The sequence below is a fragment of the Phalacrocorax carbo genome, chromosome 21 (genome assembly GCF_963921805.1).
Source record: "Phalacrocorax carbo chromosome 21, bPhaCar2.1, whole genome shotgun sequence".
Classification (NCBI taxonomy): Eukaryota; Metazoa; Chordata; class Aves; order Suliformes; family Phalacrocoracidae; genus Phalacrocorax; species Phalacrocorax carbo.
Window position 1 is genome coordinate 1,968,478 of NC_087533.1, and position 27,262 is coordinate 1,995,739.

Here is a 27,262-nt window from a genome sequence, read left to right on the forward strand (position 1 = left end):
CCTCTCTTTTGCGGCAGAAGATGAGACAGATCACGCTCCGGTTCTCATCCTTCTGGGGCTGGATAAAAGGCGAAAGGTTTGCGGAGCTTGAATTGGATTCAGAGAAAAGAAACCAAAGGTGTGAAACAAACAAAAAAAAAATCCCTGAAGTGAGGTGATTAAGATCTCCCTCAAAAAAAACCCCAACCACCAAACCCTAGAGGAAGTCTGAAGAAAAAGAATAGATGCTAATGCAGTAAATGAAACTTGTGAAAGGCAAGCATGGATAGAAGGGAGAGGGGCAAGGCAGATGCCTCCCCATCCGCAGAAGCAAGGCCTGCTCTCTGTATCTATCTCTGCCTGCAAACCTGGCCCCGTCTGGCACTTTTTTTATTCTTGTGTTTGAATTTACAACCTGAAGCGCAGCAGAATGAGGTTCTCCTAGAATCTTGCTATCGATGAGATTGTCTGCCCTAGAGAGTGAGTGTTGATTTGGGGGAGGGAAGACTCGGTGTTTACTTGCATGTCTATTGTGGGCTTGCTGTATTACCCTTTATTGCACTTAGTTCTTCCCTGGCTCTGCTTTACTACTGCATTTCTGCGCATTAATCTGCTTTTAGTTATGTTTGACACTTGCGGGTCAGGAACGGTTTCTCCTTAGATGTGTCCTGACTACATCTCACTGGGATTTTCTGTGCAGTCTAGGAGTAGAGGGAACGGGGCTGCTGAGGTGCGGAGCATAGGCAGGAGCCATGAAAAGCTTCGCGGCCGCCTCCTGCCGTGGGATGACACCGATCACCCACGCTTCCTCTCTGGGAATGTGCCAGGTGATTTGTTCTCATTGAACCCTTCCAGGTCTCCGGTCTTCAAACATTCACACGGTTTGAATAATGCATGAAGTTCCAGCACTTGCTAGAGAAGAATATTCTTCTCTAGCGTCTTAGATCTTTAAAAAATGGATGAATACATTTTTTACTTGAAAACCTTCCCCTTGCCCTTTGTACAACCTGTTTTGCCCTTTCTAAGCTGTTGCACTTTCTGCAAGCCTTGCATCTTCCTAAATACACAGTTGCCACTTGGGTTAACTGCCCTTTTGTACAAGGATCTCATTCTTTCCTGTTACCTTTGATATTCGGAAGGGCAACTTTTCCTTGTCTGGAACAGCAGCAGCCTCATTGACTATATCTGGTCACAATAAATAAATTAGTCAAGCTGTAACAGGATGCTCTCCTTCTGGGGAGATTCACCTTTCTCTTCCCCTTGTCCCCTGTTAATCAGACTGGACCGGTGCAGTTCCCTTTCGCGATGCAGGGGAGTCATTGGATGGCATAATAAGGAATGTATTCGGGAACGTCTTCCCCTCCTCGGCGAATGTAGGGGGTATCTCCCCTGCTCTGGGACCTGCAGGCGGCTGCAGGAGGGGAGGGAACCGGGAGTGAGGCGCTGTGTAAACGTCTGAGAGAAACGCTGGGGTGTTACCTGGTAAAGCAGGAGCCTCTTGTGTGATTCTGGGGCGCCTCTTGCCACGAGCTGGGGGGAACTCCCGTCCCTTTGTAGTACCGTGGCCTCCCTGAACTAGGAGCTGAAGTTGTGGTGTTGCTGGCAGGGGCCTGATAACTTTGAGCACTTGCAGGGAGGGAAATCCGCAGAGAGACACGCAAAGACAAGACAGACTGGATGCCAGCTCTGCAAAGGGTGGGGAGGAGGCCTGTGTTGGGCAGTGAGCTCTCTCCAGGCAGGTGATAAGGCAAATACTGTAAGAGAGCTGGTCTTGACTGTCAGTTTGACCCATAAGGTGCAGATATAATGTCTGAAGTCAAGACTGGCTCTCTTGAGGCTGGTGATTTTTTTCTTTGGCCCACCAGGGCAAGTAGGGGTCAGGGGCTTTGAACTTCAAGGATCAAGATGCTCATGAGAGAGTTGGGGCAGCTTTAATTTCACTAAGCCTTCCCCTTCCCGCTACAGGATGGCCTGTTCTTTATTTAATGGAAGCTTTCTGCAGCTTGCATCTTCGCTTTGTGCTCTGTAGCCTGTAGAATTAACGCTCTCAGAGGTGGGGTGGGGGTGTAGTTAGGTCGCACCGTAGGACAAACGAGTTACAGGCGCCTGTCCGCAGAGCTGCGGTGATGCTGCGTGTGCTCAGCAGCAGTGCTGGAGCCGGCAACCCGCTGTGTTCAACCAGGCAGTGAGGGATCCCCGGCAAGGTTTCTTCAGGACACCCCAGCCCTTCCCAACGGCATCAAGGCAGAGCTGTTTGTGTTTGTGATTCCCGCTCCTCCCTGACGGCTCGAGCTGTTGAGATCCAGTGGCAACTCAACCAACAGATGTTGGGCAATGTGCGTCTTCAAGTGTCGTGTTGACGTGCCAAAGGCACGGATCTGCAGTGTGAAAGGCCTACGCTATACGTGCTGCAGTTAGGCCGAAAGGTGTTGCCTGCGGCAGGACAGTAGACAGATAAACTGCAGCTGGGTGGGCTGCAGTTGAATTGTTTGGGCTTGTTGTGAGACTCCAAGAGCCAAAGTTGTGACTTGGAAGAAGAGCTGCGTTGCAGGCTGCACAACCCTGTTTTAAATGGTACCAGCTATGCCCCTGAACTGACCGGAGGGCTCTGACCCATGCCGGCGTGCTCCCAATGACAAAAACCCTTCAGGAAAGGGAGATGAAGTGATTGCAGAGGGGTAGGTGGATGCTGCTGCGGCAGTTTCTGATGCAGAGCTGGCTCCAAGCTTTGGCACGGGCGAAGCTAAGGGGCAGGACTCTGCCCTCTCTGCCCTTCCCACAGGAGGTGTGGGAGGGGGGAGTGAGGGGGGCTGGACAGCATTAGAGCAGGGAGCTTGCTCCTGCTGCCCCAGGGAAGATGAGAGGAGCAGAGAGGATTTGCCTTTTCCCCATCTGTTTTAGCTGTTGCTGTGGGCCCCTCCATCGCAAATACTCCCTTAGAAGTGGCCGGCCTGGCTTTCCTGGGCTGTGACCCAGGCAACGGGCAGGATGCTTTGCCATCCACGTCAGCCTGTAGTTTGAGGTGATGGCAGGCTGTTCTTTGCACCGAGCGCTGCTTTTGCGCCAGGAATGCTAATTCGGGGGATTTGTGTGACCCTTGCTGTGTCCCTCCCTTATTCCCCGGCCGCTCTGCCAAGCTTCTGTCAAGCCCTGCTCGTGAGGGGCACCAGAAGCCTCCCCATTCGGAGGGCTTCCTGCCCGCCGGTCCCTTCACGGGGGCAGAAGCATATCGGCTGCCCTGCGTGGACCCAGGGGGAAGGAGGCAGCCTGGAGCAGATGCTCAGCCTCGGATTAATGTGAAGGTGAGAAGCCGAATCCTGGCTCCTGCCCAGCCCTGTGCTGGGAAGCGAGGCTCAACAAGTCACTCCCTGCGCCCTGCCTGTGTGGCTTGAGACCCTTGCGTTTGCATAAGCTTGGCTCTGACAGATGCTGGGCTTACTGCTTGTGGCTGAGGGGGGTCTCCTGGGTGCGTAGCCTGATAATTAAGCCTAGCAGGGCATCCTTGCTGGCTGGAGGGAGGCAAGGGAGGGACTGCGCAGCGTTGCGCTTCCCCAGCTTTTCTGGTATCAGTTGCTGCTTCTGGATGACCTCCCTAGTGTTGAAGCAACCATATTAAAGTGTTCCTTTAGGGATGGAGTCGTTGAACAGCTGATAGCTCTTTTGAAAAGCAGCAGTGGTCTGCCTAGGTCTGCTTTTCAGCTGGGATGCTTCAGCATCAGTGACAAGTCAGCCTTCTCAGCTGGGTGCTCTGCCTGACACCTGCAGGCTGGTGTTGCTTTAGGGAGACAAGCAGAGCTCCTTGGGAGCTCTGTGCGTGCTGCAGGAGCGCCAAGTGCTCAAAATGTCTCTTAAAAAACAAAATATATATAAAAAAAAAAATCCACCCCTAGATATCAGGAGTTGGAAACCTGAACAGAAACTACCAGAATGGAACATAATCCTTTTAAACGGTCTAAAAAGTTTACTTTTAGCAGTAAATGTGGTTTAACAGCGCTACCTGGTGGAAGCACTTCTTCAGAAAATATCAATTTTGTGCCTAGGGTTTTATCAGTCCTTAGATAGATACACTCTGAAGTTGAAATCTGTCCTCCTCCCCCCTCGCCTCCCCAGTCTGCTCTGTAGGAAAATCGCCTATCCTGCTCGGGATAGGCTGTCAGGCAAGGCTTGAGTGTTTGCATCCTGGTTTTGCTTTTTCTTAAAGCAGTGGGAGACGAAATAAGGGTGTGCAATTGAGAAATGCTCTCAGCTTTGCTTGTATGCGCTGCGGCCTCTTTCGGTGTGTGGCAAAACACCCGGCTGATAACTTCCCTGCTCGCTGGGATCTTGAGAGTGGTATTAAAGGTAAAATAACCATTATTAGTTAAATATTGTGGTATTTAAATTTTAAAATATTTTAAAAGTTAAATGCAGCAGGTAAAACCTTGCTGGCTGGGAAGGCACAGCACGGCTTTTGAAGCGTTTTAGGTCAAGCCGCGCGGGGAGGTGGTCCCTCAGCTCTTGGGGATGCGCCTGGAGGTTCTCAACCGCTGCGGTTGGATCTCTGCCCTACCCTCACCCGCCAAACCTGAGTCTCGGGGTGGATCTAATCATTGCCGATTGCCCTACTGACAGTTACTGAACTGTGCAGAAACCCTGCTGAGCTGCCACAAACGCTTCGGTTCAGATGTGAATTTTCTTTCTGGCCTTCAGAAGAGTTGAGGTTTGTGGTTGCGAAGTCCTCCTTGGTGTATTCTGCCTTTGGCCTCAAGGCCAACGCCAGTGTTGGCGGCACTGACAGATGACGCGCCAACAGGCAGGGCAGCCCTTGCAAGGTGCCCCTGCCCCGTCCGTGGGGCCCTGGAACAGCAGGGACTCCTGGGGCCCAGCAGATGCTGACGAACAGAAGGGGTGGGCTGCTCAGCTGGTGGGACCGCTTAGAGACGAGACTTTACCTGGGGAGGCTCAACGTGCGCGAATCAGTAAACCTGGATCGTGAAGGGAGGGTTTGGGAGTGGGCGAGACAAAGACTTCAAAAGACGGATCTGACACGAGCCTTTAAACCCGGCGGCCCCTCTGTGCTCGCACACGGGCTGCTGGGCCAGCCGGGTGGGCGTACGAAGTGGCAGGAGCCCCGCGGCAGATGGTGTCCTACAGGCTCAGCAGAGTGGGGTTGGCCTGTCTTCTGAAGGACTGTTAGGTTGGTTTTATTGCTGGCAGGGGTTACTGGTTGAAAAGACTGCTAGAAGTCCTTACAACGTTAAAAACACGTGAAATTAGCTTCCTTTGACTCACCTTTTTGCTGTTAATTAACAATATTACTGTGGTGCCTAGAATCCCTCCCGGCCAGCTCTTAACGGCCAAGGCGGCCTGGGCCATCTGTTAGTCCTAGCTTAACCTGCCCTGTGAGTGCCAGGCTATTTCTCCTTGCGCTGTCGTGCTGGGTGAGTAGAGGGAGACTAAAAAAGCCCAGGCTGGTTTATTTTTCGTTACGAAGCAGTCACGGCCACGGGTGTAACTGAACAGATAAGCAGTGGCACGGGCTTATGGTCAGCAATTTGGCAAAAGCCTTGGCATATGGACCCAAAGTCGCCACCTCCTTTGTCCTTAGAGGTACCTGCCAGCGTCCCCCCAAACCATGGCTCTGAACTGGCTTTTTCCCATCTGTGTTTTGGTTTTTGTTTTAATATACCGTTAATTAATGAAGCGGAGGCAAAAATACACAAACACAGTGGAATAGTTTTTAACCTGGCTTGATTAATGCTGTCAAGTTGTACATCTGAGTGTGAGCTCAGTGGGACTGTTGCTTTTGTTTAATACCACAAGACACCTCAGTCTGGATTGTTGCATTACAGTACAAATAAAAAACAGAAACAAAACCACATCTGCATCATACAAGGTGAGAAGAATGAGAATTCTAAATATTTACAGAGAAGGGCAAGTGGGGAAACCACAAAAAATATTTACATAAAAATACATGAGCTTGTCGGCATATACATTTTACACCAGTTCACAAAAAAAAGACACTATATAAATTAAAGTGAAGGGAACTCCAAAGGTAACCCAAGATTTTTCTGGGATGTTTCTCATGCGGCTCAGGGAAAGAAAAATCAAGTCTTTTACAGCAGGAAAATGAACTGCAAAAACAACCCTTTTCTCCCCCCCACCCTCCCCCACCCGGACGAGGCAAGACTCTGCACACAAAGGTATTACGTTGTATGTTTGCTTAAACCAGACCATGCCTTTCAACACTGGAGCTCTGGAGCACGAGGCTCTGGGAAAAGAGTTGCATGCCTAAGCCGCCTTTAACAAAAGGAAGGAGAACAATTTCTCATCCAGATTTCCTAACGCGTCAGACGTCGCTTCAGTCAATGCCCTGTCGGCGTGCTGATGAACGGCAGAGTATACGTGAGGGTCTGTCCCTTCCTGGGGTTAAAGAGGAACAGTATGCTTTTCACAATGGTTTTGGTTTTGTGTAGCAACTTACTACCACCGTGCAATCCTTACTGACTGCCCCCCCTTCAAATGATGAGCGGAAAACGAGGATCTCTGGAAAGACATAGGCACGAAGCTGCAGGTGTTTTGACGTTTATAAATTTCACCTGATAAGACTTTAAAAATCAGAAATTAATGCTTTACGTAAGACTTATAGGGCCAGGTTCTCCTTACTCACTGAACATCTGCACTCCCCCTCAGCAGGGAAGATCCCCTAAGGGTCGCCCGTTCCACTCCAAAGCGGAGGTGGGACTCCAGAGTTGGAGGCTGCCGTTGGGCCCCGACTCTCGCATGCGCTAGGGAGAAACCCGGCTGAAAACTTAGCAAGCGGCAATTTAAGATGCAGCCAGCCTGTGGCAACTATAAGGGAATTATTTAAGAACATAGCTGCTTGTCACCTTGCTGGAGATAAGGTTAGGCAAGACATCATCCGAGCAGAGCTGGACTTGCAAGAGAGTCTTACTTGCCTTGCCGTGCCCTTGCTGTCTCCCATTTCTCTGCTAGGACGCCAAGAACTGAACTACCACCTTACCTCCCGGCCATCTGCCTTAGGCGGCTGGTGTAACCTCCCCTCCTCGCCCTGACGCACAATGCCCTTTTGAATCTTGGCTATGTTTTCTGGAAAGGTATAGCCGGATGCCTTGACTTTACCGTGACTCAGTTAATGAGGATGTAAAACCCTAAGGATCATCAGCTTAAGCACAGTGCAAGAGCAGAACTGCATAGGTCACTATATGGCTTTGCGTGGGCTGGATGCGGGGATGACGGCTGAACTGTACTAGATGTTTAAGCCATGGGCAGTAGCAACACCAAAAGAAAGGTGCTCGTCTGCATTATTGTCAGGGAAAAGCTGGTGCCTTAACTCTGCTTTTTTGTTTTTTCCTTTTGTACTTGTGGCTCAATACTGGGGTACAGAAATTAGCTTAGGCTCTCCGAGAGCTTCCAGCCCTTGAGGCACACGCTGACGCGGCTGTGCGCCGAGGGACGGGAGGACGCTGGGTTTTAAGCTTTCTGCTGTGTGTCTTTGTCTTTTAAGAGACCTTCTCGTTGTGTTTGTAGCAGCCACTAGGTGTACGGGTGCGTGCTTCTAGAAGCTCCTTCTGAAAGGCGCTGAAAGCTTTTGTTCCCCATGGGACGAGAGGGTGCGTAGCACCTGGCGCTTCAACCAGCGCAGCGAGCTGAAGAGCCCCGGCTCAGGCAGTAGCGGCACAAGGCTGTAAGGACCAGGAGTTGTCCAGGGGTGGCACTTGATCTCTAGAGGGAGACAGTGGCTTTGAGCAGGAAAATCCAGAGGCATTTACAACTAGCGGGAGCTGGGTTCGGCCCCCTCGTAGAAGGATAGTCCTGGTGAACGTAAGGCCAAAACGGAGGTTAGGAGAGTTGCTGCGGGGGGTGGGAGCGGGGGGTTAAGGCTTTCACGGAGAGAGAGGTTTGACCTACAGCTCTCATTACCTGAATCCCAAACAGCCTGAACCAAACGCGTTGTCCCTGCTTCAGCTGGAGACCTCGGCAGGTAACCGGCAGCTGTGGGGAGGCTGTGCTACAAGGGCTGAGGGCCAGCACTGGTCCTGGCGCGATACTCGCCTCTACTGGGAGCACGGGCTTCAACCGGGCCCCCTCGGCGAGCTTGCGCCGAGGCATCGGGACGGCTCGGCCTTTCCTAGGAGCCAGCTAGCGATGCAGCCGGGGTGGCCCGCAACGTGGCTCACCTAATGGCCCCTTCCCAAGTGGGGTTTTTGTGAATTTTCCTTAAAAGAAAACATTATAGAAAGTGTTCCCTCAGAAAAAAAAACCCAACCCCTCTACCTGGTAATCGCTCATGAGGAGATCGCAGTAACCGGGATCACAGTGCTGCTTCCCCGCCCCCTTTTTTTTTCCCTTTTTCCCCAACTGCCAGATTTATTTCTGTAACATGTAAGAACATTTTTTCTAAAGAAAATGCTGAAAACAAGAGCGTTGCAGAGCAAGATAGGACCGTAAGGAAGTGTTACTGAAATAGGCCCCAGACAAGGCTACAAGATTAGAAGCAGCAAATGGCTAAAGACTAGTTAGCTACTAGAAGCAGGTTTTCCTTATGATTTAAAAGCCCCAAAATAACCATGAAACTTCTGTTCAAAACCCCCATCTAAGTTCCCTTTAACTTTCACAGCTGCGTGCTAACGGCAGGACCTCCAGGTTTTTAATACAACATTAGAGATTCAAAACAGGTAGAGAAATCCTTCAACCACACGGAACAGGAATGGCCTTGGAATTGATCAGTGAACATTTAAAAACTCCTAAATCTCACGTATTGCTTGCAAGCCCTGTCTAATGAAATGGGTGTGCTTTATTTATAAGGTGGCGTTGTGGTGAGGCCTGGGAAGCCCGAGAGGCTGCGCGCGAGGTGCTGCCTGGCTTCTTTTACGCTACGGAAAGCTTTTAAATACCTAGGACAACGTTATTAGTGTATTATAGAGTGCACTGGCCTTCTGTCCCTACTGCGAACTGAATACTGGCACGAGCTACGCTTGCGATACGGGAGGCAACACTATTTCACAGCGCACAGACAGCACCTAACTACTCCGTATGTGCCACGACTTCGCAGGGATCCCCTTGCCGACACAGAACTGAAAGGTTACAGAAAGCTGCGTCCTGCAGACCTTCAGTTGAAGGTCAACAGGAGCATTCCCTCACCTAAGAGCTGCAGGGTCTGGTCCAGGGCAAATAGCTGGTCATGCAGGTAACTCGGCACGTACGTGGTCGTTCCCAGCTGGTAAGTTGGGCTCTAATTTACAAGCTGGACATAATGCTATAGGGTTTTTTAAATTTTTATAGTGGTTTTTTTTTTTTTTTGCAGAGATGATACTGTCTGGCCAGCCACAACGTCGTATTAAATCAACTGGACTGTAGATAGCCTAGCAGTAAAGAGGAATTAGCATGAAATGGGTGTGCTGGTCCCAGCTGTGTGTGTATGGGTTGGTGTATTTCTGTGGTGTGTGTTTTTCTTTTTTTTTTTTTTTTTTTTCCTTTTGGCATGAGAAATGCAAACCTGCCCTACTTGGCTTCCGTAGCTGGCCTCTGCTTACACTAGAGAAATTGAAAGTAATTTGCTTTCTTGTAGTCAGAAGCAGCTTGTTAAGCAAGCGGTTTAAAAAAGTGCGTTGTATTTTGAACTGGCTTCACAGCCTCTTGCGCAGGCTTGAAGTCAAAACAGGCTCCCACTCACTTCGAAGCAATTGAAGTGGCTCGACTACACCTAAGCAATAATTTTAAAGGGCGAGCAGGACCTCGGCATTTATCAAGAAGATAATACTGGGGAAGCCTTTCCCCCCGCCAAATTTTTAGCCCGCTGCTGCGGCGCAACCTCGGAGGGGGCAGAACAGTGGTTCTTCCAAGGCATGTCACGGAGACCCTTTCCTGGAAGCCAGCAGCGGGACGGGCAACTCGCTACACCCGGGGAGAACAGCCGCAGGCACGGTCCCGCCACGCGCGGGACCGCGGTGAGGGAGCGGTGGTAGCCACCAATGCCAAATCTGGGGAAGGAAAAGCTTTTCCCTCCTGGCCCCTGCCCCAACAGCATCTCTTTCAGCTCTGCCCGGCCTCTCTGGCCACACCTGTGTGCCAAGAGCCTGCCCTATCGTTCCAGTTGTCTCAAAACTACATGAAAAACCTATATCTCTACTACATAAAAACAGTGAGTGGTGGGCTGGGAGGGTGGGGCTGAAGGTGGGGTTTGCTTTGCTCATCGGGGCAGGGTTGGGGTTGGTTTTCTTTTTTTCCATCACTGAAAAAATAAAACAGTCCGCTGTCCAGCAGAGGCTGCTTAGACTCTATCCCTCCTTCCCCCCACACCAGCTCACTCAACGTGGACCTCTGTTTCAGGCCTCTGCAAACACAGCTCCGTCGGGAGGAAGGCTCCCTGGCCAAGGGCCGTGGCGTAAGTTCTACTGTGCACGTGGGTAAAAGTGGGGGGCACAAACCCCCCTCCTCCAACATAGCCCCCTCTTTGGTGCTGAGGCATGGTATGGTAATCCTCCAAATTATCGTACTGGGACACCACAGTCATCGTGCTTTGGCGTTTCCCAAGGGTTTGGTAGGGGTAGAGGAGGGCCGAGTCCCTCTCCATGGTTTCGGGGTGCTGCATTCTGAGGCTGTGGCTGCGTTCGGGCTTGGGCGGAGGCGCCATGGGAGAGGTGACGTGCTCCTCGTCTTTGTAGCAGTCTCTGGAGTGTTTCTCCATGGATGGGGTCGGCCTGGCTCGAGACCTCTCCAAATCCGGCCTGTCCTCTGCCAACCTCACCTCCTTGTGGTTCAGTCTCAGGGTCTCCTGGCTCCCCGGGACGTACTTCCCGCCCGAGTGCTGGTAGCTGATGGGCTCGGAGGGCTCTGGGCCACCTTTGGGCCTGTAGTCGGGATAAGGGGGCCCGTTTTTGGCTTCGGAAGGCTGCCTATGGCTTGCGTCCTGCTGCACGTGCGTCCTGTGCTCGTTCGTGGTGCAGCCCGGCTCGTGCAGCTTCCTGTTCCGCACGCTGCTCTGCTTCTGGGGAAGCGACGGCTTCTCCGCCTGCCCGTTCCCGTAGGCTCCGTGGTAGTGGGCTCTGTCCAGCTCTGGCTCAGGGTGCTGCATGTAGTAACGTTCGTCCCCCTCCGGCGTAGCTGCTTTGGCCGGGTACCTCCCCTCCTTCCCCTCTGCCACGGTGAGGAGGCCAGTTTTCCCAGGATCCGATTTGCTGCGCAAGTGAATCACATCCAGTCCTCCCAGTTCCTCCTGCAGCAGTGGGGCCACGTTATCGTACTGGGACATCACGGGCCCTTTCACCTTCTGGCGCGTGCGGCTCTCCCGGCGAATAGACTGCATGCGGTACTTCTCCATGTCCTCGAGGTCCCACGACATGTACATGTGCTTGATGTCCGGGGCAGGAGGCACGTCTCTGCTGATGAAGCTGTGCTCTTTACCTGCCAGGTGGCCGATGAGGCCGCCCCGAGGGTAGGCAGACAAGCTGGGATAGCGGTACAGGCCTTTGCTTTGCAGCCGGGAGGCGTACGATGCAAAGTCTCGGCTGGGCAGCGGGTGGAAAGGCCTGACCCGCACGGTGCTGTAGGGATCCAGGTCGTAAAAGCTCCCATCGGCAGTGGTGTAGTAAGAGGATCCGGAGGAGCTGGAGTAAGGACTGTAGCGGTAGTGCACCCGCCCGTTCTCAAAGTAAGGCTGCAGCTGCGTTACGTGGTAGTCGGAGTGGGGCTGATATGGCTTGTACTGGTAGAGGGGCCGCGGGCAGTACACCGGCTCGTCGTCCGGAGGTACCTCGGTCCGCGAAATGGGAACGGAGCGGATAGCGGCGGCAGCAGGGGTGGGGACGTGCAGCGACTGAACCCTTCGGATGGTGGGGTAGGGGGGAGCGTCCTCGGCGTAGCTGGCATTGCGCAGGCCCGTCGGGCTCACGGAGGACATGAACTCTGTCCGGCTGCGAGGCTTGGAGTGGAGAGCTGAGGCGCTCTTCCCTTGGTTTGTGTAGGTGTTGTAGCGTGTGCTTGCAGCAGTGGGTGTCTCGGACCGAGGAGGGTAGGCTTGGTGCTGGTCAGGCTTGCTGTGGTAGGAGACGTGAGGAGGGACGCTCTCGGGTCTGTACTGATGGACGGAAGGCGGCTTGTGGTGCAGGTAGCTGTCTGGCCCGGCGGGCTCGGGGATGCTCTCTGGCTTGGGATGCGGCACGTACACGGACTGCAAGGAAGCGTGCTTGGGTGGGGGAGGCGGCGGTGGCGGCAGCAAGGCCTCCTCCACAGAGGAGGCCAGCATGGAGGAAGAGAGGAAGGCGTGATAATTGGAGTTGTTGATGGCGTCCGCGTTGTTCGAGTGCATGGCGGCAGCGATTTTGCTCTCCAGCGTTCTCACGGGCGGGACGGGGGGTGTGAGGCTGTAAGAGGAGTGAGTAGGGACAGACTCAGACCGCAGGTGCAGCGGGGGAGCCCTCGTAGTCTCCCGAGGCTTCTCCAAATGGCTCTGGTGGCCTGTGGGCACGGAGGAGGAGCAGCGGGTGGTAGAACTGCTTTCTGAGACAAAAACGGGAGCAGGCTCAGGTGGCTTTTCAGGTGCGGCTGTACCCCAAACCTATAGGGAAGAAATCAGTAGCAGTTAGAGGCAAGCGTCTTCCCCCCGCCCATCCTGTAGTTAGAATATCACAGATGCCCTATGGATTTGTTCAATTTAAGTTTTTCCCGTGCCTGGTTTCTGTTTGCTGTGGGGAGCTAGCGCGGCTCGCTGCAGAAGAGGAGCGATGTCTAGGCTCCCTCCCTTAGCAGCGTGGTGCCTCCGGGAGACTTCAGAACCTCTCACGAACGGCAGCCGAGGGGCTTGGGAGGGCTCTCTCTGCAAATATCAAACTGGAGAGAGGGGAGGAGGCGGCCGCCTCTTTATGGCAACAGGTTGAAGCTTACACAGTTGTTGCCACAGTGTTTAGTTAGGTGGTCTGCTTATAAATGTACTCGTCTTGACGGCAATGTAGCTGGATTTCAATTATTCACGCTCTGGTGCGCAGAGCAAGTAGAAATCCCTTCCTTAAATGTGCTTAAGACAGGCCGCAGGTGTGCGTGTTTCACAGGCAGCAGGTACTTTGGATTTCTGAGTGAATGCTTCCTTGTCTAGCTCGCACCAGGAATCTGACCTGCTTTATTAAAGAGGATGTTGGAAAAAGGGTATTGTGAGCCTCAGTGAAGAGAGGATGGAAAAACTCTGAGCACTTCTAAACTAGCGTTCCCTGCTCGGGTCACGCCAGCGGATACTTTTTTCCTTAAAACCAAGGGAGCAGGGGTATCGGGACGTTCCCTCGCAGAAATTCTGCGCTGCTTTCCTCTAAGACCATGTCTGTGTCATACACCTGGGACGGTAGCGGCCGTTCGGGTTTGCACCGACGCCGCCGGAGCTCGGCGATACCTGCGAGGCCTTGGGGGGGCCTCATCCACGTACCTGACTGGAACCACTGGAGGCTTTTGCGGAGGCCGCTGGCACTTGTCCCGTTGCCGACTGGTGATCTTGCCTCTGCGCCGGGGCCGGCTGGCTGGCTGCGAGCGCGCGCTGCGCCGCCGGAACGCCGCCGTCTGCCTGAGTTGTGGCCGGAGCCGCTGGCCCGCGGTTAGGCTCGGTTGCCGTTGTCTGGATGGTTGTTAAATACGGCATTGAAGCCGGGGCGCTTTTCTCCCCCGCGGTTACGGCAGGAGGGGACTGAAGTTTGTCATCGGCCGCGCAGATAGGAACGTGGTGCTTGTCCCCAGACATGCATGCACGGAGGTGGGGCTTATCTACAGGCAAGTCTGTGGTGGGCGGCTCCCAGTCAGGCAGTGCACCTGGAGCAGGGTGGTGTGTGTGCTCCCAGTCCCCAGCGTGGGACGGGAAGTGATCTTTGTCCCCCGGTTTACCAGGATGGAAGCTGGACTGCTCCTGCTCTGCATCTCTGCTACCAGGCACGTCCCCAGGCATGCCAGTGTGGAGAGGTGGGGGGTCCCGGTTTCCAGGTGCACCCGGTGGGTGGTTCTGCTCCCCGGGTGTGCTGCTACCTTGGAAATCCTGCTCTACTGGTGCACCGGTCTGGAAGTGAAGGCGGTTCTCAGGCAGACCGGTATAGAGGTGGAGCTTGTCTGGAGCACCAGCAGAGAGATGGAGCTTTTCTAGAGCTGTGCCAGCTTCAGTCTCTCCGTAATTTGTGCTTTCAGAATGAGCATCTCCTGGCCTTTTCTGGGACTGAGCGGATGCTTGCTGTGCGGACTCGGCTAACGCTAGGGCTAGCATGCGCGCTGCATTTTTCGGAGGAGGAGGAGGGATAAGAGACACAGAACTGACGGGAACAGGATCCTGGGGGGAGTCGAGGGCAACTGCTCCTAATGGGGGGAAAATTGAGAGAGACAGTGATTTTATGTTACCCAATAAGGAGAGTGACCTAACCTTAATGACCGTTATAAAAAAATAGATGCTTTCCACACTTTTACAGTGGCAATTCCTTCTGAGGTGAAACACTATCTTCTGTCTCACATGCAAAACGCTGCTCAATAGCACAGCAGTTCATCAAAACAAAAAGGAAAAAAACACAAGAGATTGTCTAAAGGCTCCTCTTGCATTTCTAGAGAGGTAGGAAGTAGGTAGCAGAGAATGAGACACCCTTACACAATTTTGATCATAAGGTTTTAGGCGGAAAGGTCCCTTCTTCGAGTGTTGGCAGATTTTTAATTAAGAAAAAAAAAAAGAAAAGACTTAGATGGTCTGTTGGCTGAAATGATTCAGAAGGACATGCTATATAGATTTTCATGTATGACAGGATGGGGGGGGGAGTGGTATAGAAGTATTATGGAAAATTATCTGAGATTTGTGTGATGTAGGGAGAAGGCAGAGGTTAAGACCTTGCTAATCTGCACAGCCCTGCAAGACACTTGTGATCAGAACTGACGGGCAATCCCCTCTCCAACAAGGCACGCAGAGGAGGACGTTTTTTGAGAGCAGGTCCCCTTTGGAACTTAAAGAAAGAATGGAGGAAAATGCACTGTACCTGGCTGTGTGTGTCCAGTGGGTACAGTCTTATTCTGACTGCTGGACATTGGCCTCTCCCCTTCTTCTGGCAACTCTGGTTTGCCAGCAGCCACTAGCTGGGCATGCTGTAGCTCTTGGTGGGCTCCTTCCCCTGCTCCTGTTTCACTGCTTTTCAGGGGCAAGGACATCTGGGTTGGGGACCTGTTTGTGATATCAGTGATGCCAATCCCTTTGCTCCAGCTGGAAGCAGAGGAGTTTCTGGAGGCGATGGGCACTCCTCCGATCCCTTCTGACATGCGGCTGGGCAGTGCGAAGGAGACGGGTTCTGCTGTGGTCAGCGGCGGGGATTTGACGGGCTTTCGCCCCATCTTGGGTGAGAAGGCGTGGGGTTTGTAGGCCTTCTCTTCGGTTGGGCTCAGGTCCAGAGTAAAGAAGGGACTCATCTTCTCTTGGAAAGGGGAGACTGGCTCGGAGCTCGTGGCACTGCCTGGTGTCTGGGACTGGCTGCCTGATTCTAAATCCTTCTTTAGTAGGCTTGGCTTCTCCTTGTTTATGCCAACTGCCTCCAGCAGGGAGGTACTGCTGTCCAGGCACTCGGGCTCCGCTTGGGGCGGGCTGCACTGGAAAGACATTGGGTCAAAATCCAGGCTCGCGACTCCGATGTCCGGCGGGCTCAGGTCAACGTCTTCAGCGGATCGAGGAGAAATCAGGGCGGGAACGTGGATGAGCCCCTCGTCCCCATCGCTGTCGTTGTCGTGGGGAAGGTTGTCGTAAGAATTGCAGCGATTCATGTTTCCCAAGAGCTCTCCGTTGAAGGAAGCGGACAACGCGTCGCTGCTGGACCTAGGTCTTCTGGGGCGAAACAGTTTTGATTCACCTAGGAACGAGCAGATACAGATGGATTAGCGTCAAACCTTTTCTGTTCGGGAGGTGCCGGTTCGGTGGTGTTTTTTACAGCAGTCTTAAGGCAGTGTGCAAGGTGCTCACCTGGTGAACGCCAAACACGAAAGCTGTGCAGTTAGCGGTAACTGTTAATTACGTTTGCTCAAACTCTGTTACAGTAGTTGTCAGGTCCGATCTAGTGTGAAACTAAGCTGTGTGCGAAAGCAAACCTAGTGAAGTGTGGTGCAGACCTAAGGCTTTCTTGGAAAACCGGTTCCTCCCCACCTTTGAATAGAAAGGGGAGAGGGCAGGAACAGACGAACGGGACGCCTGCCATACTAAAGCGAGAGGTTTGCTTTTTTACCTTAGAAGGAAAATGAAGACCCGAAGAGCATTTCTCTGCGACACCCATCTGTGTCGGGCAGCGGTAAGCTGCTTCGTTAATTAGCAAGTCCAGCTTTTACTGGAGGGGTGGAAAATCAGCTCAGTTGAGTATCTGCAGTCAGTAATGCCAAACTGCCTTTTTTTTTAGTCCACGTACGTTAAAAGTGCGAGTGGAGTTTTGCCTTACCATCGACAGCGTGCAGAGAGGTCAGCGATTCTTCGCTTTTAGCTGAGCGAAGAGTCCCGCTGTCTCCTCGTCCACCTAAGGAAATGCAACGGAGACAGTGAGAAGCTGAATTCTAAAAGCGGTTTATATTTGGCTACGTGGCGGTGGCGGGGAAAACCAAATGGGCTCCTAGCAACAGTACCGCTGTCCTGAGAGGTCTGCTTTTCTGATTTGGGGCTGGGTTTTTGTGGTTTTTACTCTAAAGCCCTTAAGGAAAACCTTTAGCCTGTTCCACTGTTAATATGCTTTGCTGTCTAAGACAGACGTCGTCCCATTTTGCCCACGGAGCCCCTTTCAAGCCGTGGGCAAGAGGCAACTGCGAGAGTGAATCAACTTTTGACACTCATTTTACAGACCGGGGAAAAGTAACCGCCCAAAACAGCAACTGCTGCAGATGACAGATGGGAAACAACGCCCCTGCATCGCCCTGCCCCAGACTCTGTCTGGATGCACCTGCGATAATTGGGTGGCTCCTACCAGTAAACAAAACCCCTTAAAAATGGGGAATAAAGTAATGGTTACGCAACTTTTGTGAGTACGACACAAGTAGGACTTCAGTGCTCCAAGGAGACAACCTTAAGGGGCATTCAGATAACATGTTTATTATACTGAGGCCTATGAGGGTTATAATTTGAAAATGGCACCAGTAAGAACATGAGCTAAAAGCCCTCACGTTTAGGGATTTGTGGTGTATTTTACCACAAAAACCACATTGTTGCCATTTTTAAATTTGGAAAGAGACAGTAAAGAAAAGGGCTGAGAATTCAGAGTCTACGTACACGATGCGGCTACAGAAGGCTGCCGGACACCTTCTCTAGTCGCCCTGGTACGGCTTTTGGGGTGAATGTGTTTGTGGAAAAGCGCCTTTACATAGTTTAACTGTGTGTCTTTTGAGGGCGGCAAAGGGAGCCAGAACTGTATTCTTATTTTGTAATAGTAGTGTCAGAAGGAATTAGTCTGAGACTTCTTATAGCGGTGCCCATATATTGTCTTTCAAAAGCTACTCTGAGAAAAGCGTTAGGGGTGTGTGCTTTAGCAGGTCCGGCTCTTGAGCTAAAGCGAGATCCGCGTAGGAAAGACAGCGGTTAAGCGAAGGTGTTACGCGTGGCTCGAACGCTAGGAGGAGATAGAAGCACACCGTAAACGTGAATTCTTCACGGCTGAGAACGCCAGGTTTTTGGAAGCTGGATTTGCACCCTTACCTGCCAGGGCTATGGCTTTCATTTCCGAGGGCTCACTGGGATTGCGCTGTAGCTTGCGTTTGGACACGGATGATGATTTCCCCAGGTTGAAGAAGGAACGCCAACTGCCGACTGGAGACTTCTTCATCTTGCTGGGCGGTCTTTTTCTGCAGTGAGAAAATAGAGCGAGTTGTTGGAGGGGGAAGCTGCGCTTAGTTCCTGCTGCTGGTGGTTTGTTATTAGCGCTATCTGGCTTCTGCTGAAACAAAGCGTAAGAACGCTGCTCTTTTAAACAACTGAGCATGATTTCGTTCCTATAGCTCAGCCCTGAAGTTAGGCTGGGTAAATTCCACCCTGCTACGCAAAGCGGGTGCAATGCAGGTGAGCAAAGGCTCCATACTTGTACATTACAGGCACTAAGGGGTGGCTTTGATTTAGCTGGCAGGTGCTCCAGTTCTCTGAGGAACGGTGCAGTCAGAGGTATTCAAAAGCACCTCTCGCTCCTGCTGTAAAATCGCATTCGCTTCCTCCCACTGCCACGTTTGATTTCTAGTGTCATCCAGGCTGTCCAACTGCTCTGCTTCGAGGGGAACCTGGATTTGTTACGGGCACTTAGTCCTGAAATCTGGAAAACCCCAACGTTTCCAGGCGTTCACCCTGTTTACATTTCTCAGTGCATGACCAGTACAGGCATCCATACGCACGCATCACCTGCACCAGGGGCTTTATACATTTAACGATAACCCTGCTACAAAAGAAAGGAGGGCACAGAAGCTACATCGCTAAAACAGGTCCACCGGACAATTGATGTAAGCTGAATCCTCACAGAACCCGAAGCAGGTGGAAAAATGCCTGCAGTACTTACATACCACTAGTTTAAGTCAGTATCAGCAAGTTTTTGCTATAATAAAAAAAAACAAACGAGTGTGACACACGCTGGAAAGGAAACTCGTCTCTACCTTTCGGCTGGGAAGTCTATGACCGTGTGGAATTTCCCCTGTAAAGCTGCCGGGCCTTCTCCCACTTCTATGTATTTGCTGTCTGCCACGATGGGAGAGTTGATCTGGGCTTGTGTCCGTGCCTGTGCCTCCTCCAGCGTGAGCAGCTTCGTGGAAGGAGAGGACACCAACAGAGACTTGGGCCGTGACAAAGAACTGTGCCCTGTAAGGGAAACCCAGAAGCAACAGGGAGAATCAGAAAGCTGCAGTACAGGGATCAAAGCTCTGGGGCTCTGTGTCTAGGGAGGCGCTGTGTTTTTCCAAATCCTCGTTATCCCAGCCGCGGGAAGATGTTGTCAAAATCCCCATTTTATTTATGACAAAAAAAATTTCTCATAATTGAGAACAGCTTAGCATATAAAAAAAAGGCAAGCAAAAAGGCAGAGAGAAGCAGGGACATTGGTAACCTTCACTGCTATGCTTTACTTAGGCTTCATCTGTGTGCAAAATCTGTAAAGAAAGCAGTGATTTTTCTTATAAAGCTTGGCTTCAGTCGTTCCCAGGTGCCACCTCTTGGTGCAACAGGAAACGCCACGTGTGACCAAACTGATGGGCAGGTGGACACGGCCAACACAATCTAGCTGTGTGCCCTGCCCTTGGCCTTTTTTTACAGCTTCTTTTGGAGATGAACATGTGAATTTTGGTAAGCGTGGTTGGTGTTGCTGCTAGGATCTGTTGAGTCAGCTTGCAGCGTGGAGGAGGCTGCCACAGAGGAGCACAAGGAGCCTGCTGCAAGAGCAGCTGCCTTTTGTTTGCCGTTGCTTGTCGTGCAAGTATCTGTATGTTTATTCTGACATGGGTTAAGGGGTGTGGGGGGAAGGAGGTCGTCCCTTCACATCAACATCCTGGTTGGTTCCGTTCCTACTACGATCCTTGTGGCATCGCAGCTCTCGTGTAAAGTGTGCGCAGCCGCGCTGTTTCTCAGCTGTAAACGCTATCCCAGTTGGGTTCCAGCTGCCTCTGCACCAGCCTTACCTGGAATGGCTTAATGCAGGCTTGGGAATACCACTTCCACCTCTTATGGGCGGGTACAGGCAAGAGGCTGTGCTCAAAAACACAGGCTCTTGGAAGCACCGAAGCTTAGCCGATACGCTGTGAAACAGCCCGACCCTTCTCCCCGCCAGTTTTGTGTCAAAGCACACCGAATGCAAATGGCCAAGTCATTAAACAATTAGATGAATTTACATGGTCCATTCTAAGCCTGGATAATCATTTGGCTCAGATTCTTAGCGTGCTTATCTTCCCCTGGCAGAGTTCAGCCTGCTGTGGGCTATTATTGTTCAGTCCAGCCTAACCTCTGGCTCCTATTGACTTAAAATTGCCTTCCAGTAGGAGCAAAAGCCAGACTTAGAGCAACTCTGCTATCCTAAGTAGGGGTAGGACTTGTTTAAAAGTGGGGAGCAGCAAATATACTGGCCAAACAGCTAGCTGTGCTCCACAGGTGACGGTCACCACATTGACTGCACACGCTTCGTAGGAAGGGCAGGTTATCAGAGCAGATGGTACACGCTTAATGCTGCTTAGGAGTAATAACAACTCATGGTATCCATGACTGTTGATCTAACATACAGAGGGACCTTTCTTCCTGGGGCAACTCTGCTTGTTTTCAATGGGCAGGTATACTTATGGTCTTCGTAGTTACTCAAGGGAATCTGCAGGTTCCAAGGCTGAAGGATGTTTCAGGTGCTCCGGGCCTGGGCACAAATGTGTTGGGCGATGGCTGTAGGGCCAAGCCACGTGGCTGGATGGCCCTGCTGATTAACCCATACAGACTCTGCAGAACAACCAACCAGGGTAGCAGATGTCAACATACTGTTGACATCTGACTAAGTTTCTTAGTGTCAGCGTTACTGAGTACAGAGAGCTTTATTTACATCAGTTCATTTCTATTTATCTTCTAAGGTGCTCATAAGGGTAGACAGACCATGCATTGCGTGGCACAGCGAGACAGCTCAGACGGATAAGTGTGCAGCAGCATTGACGAGGGTGGTTTTTAGAAAGAAGGGGAGGGAGCAGGGGGGACAATTTCCTTACAATTTCTCAGTGCTAGGACATAAAAGTAGCAGCCAAACATTAAGATGGGCACTTCTGTTGAGCATCCCTGGCTTCTAAGAAAGGCACTGGTAGCAATTTCTAAACCCAGGCTAATATTTGCCAGGTTCTATCATCATAACCCCGGAACTCTGCCCTCCAGGTTACAGTAAAAAGACATTTCAAGCACCCATTAAGTGTCTGCTACCTTTGTTGATCCAGGTAAAGCTAGCGGAGGAAGACACGCACCTGCTCCATCTCGTATGACTGAGCTGAGTTTGGAACTGAAGAGGACGTCCACGTGGTTCAAGATGAATTCCACAACTACTGACTGGATTCGCACCTCCATGAAGGCGGCTGTTCCACTGAAGCAGGCTGACTCGATCTGCTTTGACCTGAAGCAAAGGCAGATTAAATGAAACACGAAGAGCCAGAAGGACGGGGAAGATGCGCTCCGTTTGCGTAAGGCTTCAGAGTGCGTTGAGCCTATCGTGCCTGGTTTCTCAGGCAGACACGTCTTTAGGGGCAGTTAAGGGATTAAATCTCCGCAAAGCATTATGCAAATGATCACAGTGACTGGTGATTTACACCCAGATTTCGGTTTCAGGGTCGAGTCGTACCGAGATGGCAAGAGGAACGCCGGGTCTAGAAGGAAACGGCGTCTGTGGCAGCTCTGGATCGCGGTAAATGAACTGCGCACACACAGTGGGGAGCTTTTTGTTAACTTATTTCCAGATACTGAGAAGGGCAGCAGTTTAAGGCAGTGGCATTGTGCAAAGCTCACAGTGGCCTAATGCGATGGGTTTTTTTTTTTTCCCCCCTCTAGCAGGGAATGTCTCCCACCGATCCTGCTCAGCAAGCACCCCAACAGCCACAGAGGCAAACTCAAAGAAGAGATCATTTGACTGCTTGTGGGTGACCTGCCAGGAAGGAGAAAAGCGCTTACCCTCATTAACTGCACACAGGGGAATCTATGACTCAGGTTTCTCAGGCCGGTAACAAAAGCAGTCCAGAAATCAATATAATAGAGGCCAGGGTGATTTTTTTGTTGTTGTTGTTTGAAAGCAAAATTTCTAAATTACACCATTAATTTTAAACTACCCTATTTTGCACATTCAAAACAAATTTTAGGGGACAGATTTATCCAAGATCATTTCCATAAGTTGGAATTTTTGCAGCCAGAAGCTGTCAAAGGAGGCTCTAGTGACTAATGCAGTGGGAAATCAGCGATGCTGCTGAACGAATTTTCCTGGTTGATAAAGGACACAGTGGTCTCATCTAACCAGGAGAGGGGAAATTATCAGCTACAAGCGAGGGCTCAGGGTGGGGGGAATCCTTCCTTGCCACTACTGAACTGCAGCCAGTGGAATCGCATTGTGGTGAGACAGAGGAATACCGGGGTGATCTCTCGGGGTGGTCCTGCTGACGACAGTGGGGGCTATTTCGCATCACTAGCGCAGGAGCTTGCCAGCTCATCTCAAGCCCTTGATTAAAATGACTTTCCATTAGGAATTTTGCAGGAGAAGAGCACACTGGATGGAAGAAAGGAAGCTCTCTCTCTACTGCTGAAAGTTATGATCTCCTGGAGAATAGGTATCTGTTTTTTAGAAATGTAAAACCTTGTCTTGTACTGAAATGGTGGAGGGGAGGAGTACCTTAGGAGGTTTGGAGCCCAGACGATTGCTAAGTTCTTAGTGTGCATGTTTGTGATGGAGCAGTAATCAGCCAGACGAGCTAAGTGTCTCATTAAGAACTCCAGTGTCCTGGAAAACAGGAGATAGGCAAATGTTCAGCACCAATGAGCAAAGCCATGCGGCAATTTACAAAACAAACCAACCCCAGTTCATTGTTTTCTTTTGGTTTGACAGCTCACAGGAAAAAAAATAACGTTGAACTATGTACCCTAAGACTGAGGCTAAAGTTGTGTTTAGCAAATAATTACACCGGGGAGGGGTGAGGGGAGCCTCTCCTGATTTGTGCAGGCACACAGAAGAGACAGCCACAGCATCTGCTCTCAGCCCAAGGGCTGGATCCAGCAAGCACTGAGGTGGATGGGAATAATCTGACTGCCACCAGCAGAGCAGGATCTAGAAGCCTAGGGCCTGGAGCTTCATCGCTTGGCTGCTTTACTGAATTGCTGGACAACAGAACTCCATCCTTTGCACTGTACGTGAGCACTGAGCTGCTGCTTGGGAGGGGGGGAAAGGATGGTCAGTGTTAATCTTGGTAAGGGGGGAGTATTTATTTAGATACCCAAGGATCTGGAAAAGCAGCAAATTGTATCTGAGTTCTACTTAGGAACCTGCGGCCAGTAATTTCATTATAGGTATAAGGCAGATATAAGGTTAAGCGTCTGAGGCTTCTGTTCACATTCAAAGTAAGAACAAAAAACAACAAAAAAAAGGTGTGGTGTTTAATATAAAAAAACCCACTGCTGCTTGCACCCCCAAGGAGCAGGGAGCGCAAGGCGGTAATGCAAATGCTGATGCATCCTCCTCCGTGCTGTTGCCTGGCAGCAGCCCTGGCCTGTGCCTGGCTTTGCGGGGAGCGGGTGGGGGCTCAAAACTCCACGCCCGGCCAGGGCCTGAAGTGAAGGCGGATGGTTCTGGCAGGAAACGGAGCGGCCGCCTCCAGCACCCTGCACGGCCCTGCTCCAGCTGGTGCTGCCAACGGCTGTTACCTGCGGGAACTTCGCACCGCAGAGCAGCAGAAATATAAAGTGGATTTTGTTTTTTTTTCCCTTTTTCAAGCAAACCTCAGGAAAGAAGGCGAGCAGCAGCCCTGTCCGCCTACATCGCTTTGCAGCCCCCTATCTCCCACGCACCCTCTCGGGCCTAAGCCTAAGACACACACAGGCATCGCGATTGCCAAGTTAAACAAGTCTGCTACCCCCATAAAATAAGGGTCATTTTAGGGAAAAAGTAGAATGCACCAGAGAAAATCAGACAAAGGAGATGAGTTTGTTTTTTAAAAGGTCCACCTCTAGGCCCTGCCCCCTTAATTCATATAAATAAACTATTACCAGTAGTTAATACAAAGTACCAGCTATCACACCGATTAGTTACTTAAAGAGCAAGTAGCACACATTATTTAACGTATTAGTTAACCATTATAATTACTTAAGACGACTAGTTACATATTAATTATATATTCATATAGTTATATATTCATACTGGTTATATATTCAAATAATATAGTAGTCTTTTTATACCCCGAGGTACGTTAGTGCCATTGTCCAGCTGATCACCATACATTACAACAACTAATATTTAAATATCAATACAAATAGTTATCAGTACCTAACTAACACATCTTCATACACTGGCCACTCAAGGTACAGCATCAGGACTGGTTCTGCATAGTAACATACATTAAACTAATAAACCGCTGCGCTAATTAATGGTTATAGCATAAAGCCAGCACGAGCCAAATGCCGTCCACGGGCCAGCCCATGACCATAAAGCCATACGGCACCTGGCTGTTATCATAAAGCATTACCATTAGATATCAATAGCCAACCATCCATCTGCATGCGCTATAAAGGGTTGGCTAAACCCTTCAGGGGCTAGCATCACAGCTGCCACGGATATTTACCTTCCAACATACACCGTAATTTGCTATTTATACAAATTCCAATACATAATTGGAATACATAATTGGAAGTAGGTCAAGCCTACTTACTTACTATCAGGTCTTAATAAACTGTAAAGTCATTAACATACAGTATAATTGGTTATTAATACCCATCACCATACCTTTTAGTCTGATACCTATTTATCATACCCTGCCATAATTTTTTAATACTAAAGACCATTAACGTGTTGTTATACGTTAAGACTCATTACCAGATAGCACCAATTAGTTATTAATAACTAATTACTTTGAATATAGTCTTATAACTAGTTGGTGATTTTTTAAACATCATGTTATAATTAATTATGCTACTAGAGCACTGTTATAATTTGCTAGTTCCTATTATTGATGGGGGGGATGAAACGGGGTGGAATTGGAGGCAAAATAGGCTGACCAAATTAAACTGAAGTCCTGAACCAATTTTTGGGCTGCATTTCACTGTTTTTAATTGTCCTTCCTGGAGCTGGTATTATGCCCCCCCTCTCCCCCCCCAAAAAACCCTATATCCTTAGTGATATCAGCCACTTCCGACAGAAGCAGCTTGTATTTGTATTTGTCTCTACGTGGTTTCCAAGGAAGTCAAATAAGACTATGCAAAGTCGATAGTGTTCATCTGGTAATGCGCTAATTAAAATATAAATCATCTCTGCACATTAAAATGGTTTATGGCTCTGTAGCGGCGCACTGCAGCTATCTTGAGAGGGAAAACTGGAATCGCGTCACGCCGCTCCTGAAACGCTAGCGATAAAACGCCGAGCCACCACCGGCGCGAAGGCTGCACTAACCTGTAGTGAGGAGGGGGCAGCTGTTGGATGACATCGTGGATTTTAACCAGCCGTTCTTCATCTGTAGCAGCAGAAACAGCGTCCTGGAACGAGGCAGGAAGGGATTTAGCTGCAAATGAGACTAGATACCCACCACCGCCCCTTGAACCACGTGGCCAATGGACCGCTCTTCAGTAGCGAGGCGGGCTGCGTTGCTCTTTACCCTCGGAGAGGCGGCTGTCTCCTGGGGACAGACCGGCACACGCATCGTGTGAGAAAGGCCAAGCAAATCATGCTCTGGGCCACATTTTAGCTACACTGTACAGAGCAATTCCTTGCAGAGGGTGTTCAGCTCCAAGCAGCATTTGCCTCTCATCCCACTCCTGTTTGAGAAAGCGCTGGGGAATGGCAAACCGTAAGGGAATTCTTGCAAAGCACTGTTAAGTGTCCCAATAACCTTCTGCTGGGGCCCCCGAAGTGGAATCGGTACGGTGTGGCACGGGGACAAAGGCACGCATGCGGGACCTAAAGGGGAAGCAGAAAAGGGACCTCAAACCTGGGGCCCCGCTGCACTTTTGGGCAACTTCTGTGGGTAGCACAAACCGGGTCGGTGTTAGGCTGGTACTTTCGGAGATACCCGCTTCTGCTCTCTCTAGAAACCCCAACTGAAGCACAAGTCAGACAGAGAGAGGTGCGTGGAAGACGGGTTCGGCTTGTTGCTGGATCCTTTTCAGTATTTCTCTGTCCAACCCGTATAGATGAAGTCACGCTGAAGTGGAAGGTGAAAGGCATTGCCTCGTACTTACTGAGAACTTCTCGTAGAGTTGGTAGGTCAGCAGAGGGTTCGGGAGTTCGCGGAAGTACAGCTTGCAGAGGGAGCCCACGCAGTGGATGTCTTGGATGTAAATGTCCTTTGTCAGGTCAGGAATCTGCTCGGAGTCAAACTCGTGGCTGGAAATGAGACCGGGAAAATGGGCAAAGGGGGTTGAAAAGGAGGAATGAAAATAAAACCCAGCACAAATTACAGGCACGAAAAGCAAGGGTTTCCTGATTTACAAGAAAAAATAAGTACTCAGTCACCAAAGCCACACGACCCATGGTTGTGCTGCTGCTAGACTGGATTTTTCCAAAAGGAGACTTTCTTCCTTTTCTGCTATGCCATTTTCAGTTAGTTTTACACCTGCTTGACCAGCTTGCAACCCCTTTTGCTGCAGCAGGGCTTCCACAAAGCCTCCAGAGAACGTCTTCCAAAACAACAACCTGAATATTTAACTCCCAAGGCTGAGACTGGGAGCTGCCTGGAGGAGGAGGAGGAGGAGTGCCCTCAGGTCTGACTGAAAGCTGCTGTCCCTTTGCATTTCAAAGGCCTGGAAATTGAAGTGATAAAGCAGTGCCATCAGCAGCTGCTGCACACGGTAACTAGTGTGTGCAGAACCTCCTTGGGGACAAGCTGGTGAGCTGAGCATGCCCCTGCTCCAGGGTGAAGAGAGCCAGGAACCACATGAAGAAAATCCCTGAGCATTCCCTTGGTTTTCAGCAAGAGAAAAACCAAAATCACAAACAGTTATGAAATAAAAGCCGAGCTTAGGAGGCCAAGGGCTGGCTCGCTGCTAGAATATGTGCACGGAAAGCGCTGTTTCAAATTAGCAGGACAGATTTGCAGGGGCGAGCATGGTGAGTCAGGCCACGGGGAGCCGCGAGAACACGGCTGCTCTAGCTGCAGCTCGGTTTCCCTACAAGGGTCTTTAAGCTGCAAACCAAAACGGCTTATCATCGACACGGGGAGTCATCCTGTCTACACTACAACCACAACAATGTCGGCGGCTCGGTGGCAACATCCCCAGCTTCTCCCCCTGCCCAAGCCAGGCAATTTGTAACACGGGAGATAAAACGTGCCTTCGGCACAGCTCGAACGCCGAGCTCGCCCCTCTCTGCCTACAGGGCAGAACCAGTTTGCACCCGTGTGCAAGGCAGCCGCCGTACGTCCCTTACGAGCTGAGGAAGGAGCTCCTTCCTTCCCCTAGACGTGGAGGCTGCGTGAGGGAAGCCGTTCACGCTGCGCCAGACTGGGGGGCAGGAGAGGTCTCTACTTCTTCAGCCCACCCCAGTTCCTCATCCCAAAGACAGCGCAGAAGAAGGAAACAAAGGTGTCTGCCACGACCCTCACTGTTCAGTATATACTGCTCCCACAGGCACGTTCTGACTCATCACTTACTCAT

At 50.9% G+C, this 27,262-nt stretch overlaps 1 protein-coding gene across 6 annotated transcripts in view; it reads right to left on the reverse strand.

Moving 5' to 3' along the window:
- Positions 1-5,692: 5,692 nt before the first annotated feature.
- The window catches only part of ARHGAP32 (Rho GTPase activating protein 32), a 261,791-nt gene continuing 240,221 nt past the window's right edge, over positions 5,693-27,262 (reverse strand). For all 6 annotated transcript variants that reach the window (XM_064470921.1, XM_064470920.1, XM_064470919.1 and 3 more), the window contains 10 exons: positions 25,850-25,994; positions 25,065-25,147; positions 22,302-22,409; positions 20,896-21,041; positions 18,577-18,778; positions 17,639-17,784; positions 16,398-16,472; positions 14,964-15,821; positions 13,394-14,301; positions 5,693-12,538 (listed from right to left, as the gene is read on the reverse strand). In XM_064470921.1, coding sequence (XP_064326991.1) covers positions 10,286-12,538; positions 13,394-14,301; positions 14,964-15,821; positions 16,398-16,472; positions 17,639-17,784; positions 18,577-18,778; positions 20,896-21,041; positions 22,302-22,409; positions 25,065-25,147; positions 25,850-25,994 — 4,924 coding nt within the window. In that variant the 3' untranslated portion in view covers positions 5,693-10,285. The remainder of the gene's footprint in view (positions 12,539-13,393; positions 14,302-14,963; positions 15,822-16,397; positions 16,473-17,638; positions 17,785-18,576; positions 18,779-20,895; positions 21,042-22,301; positions 22,410-25,064; positions 25,148-25,849; positions 25,995-27,262) is intronic.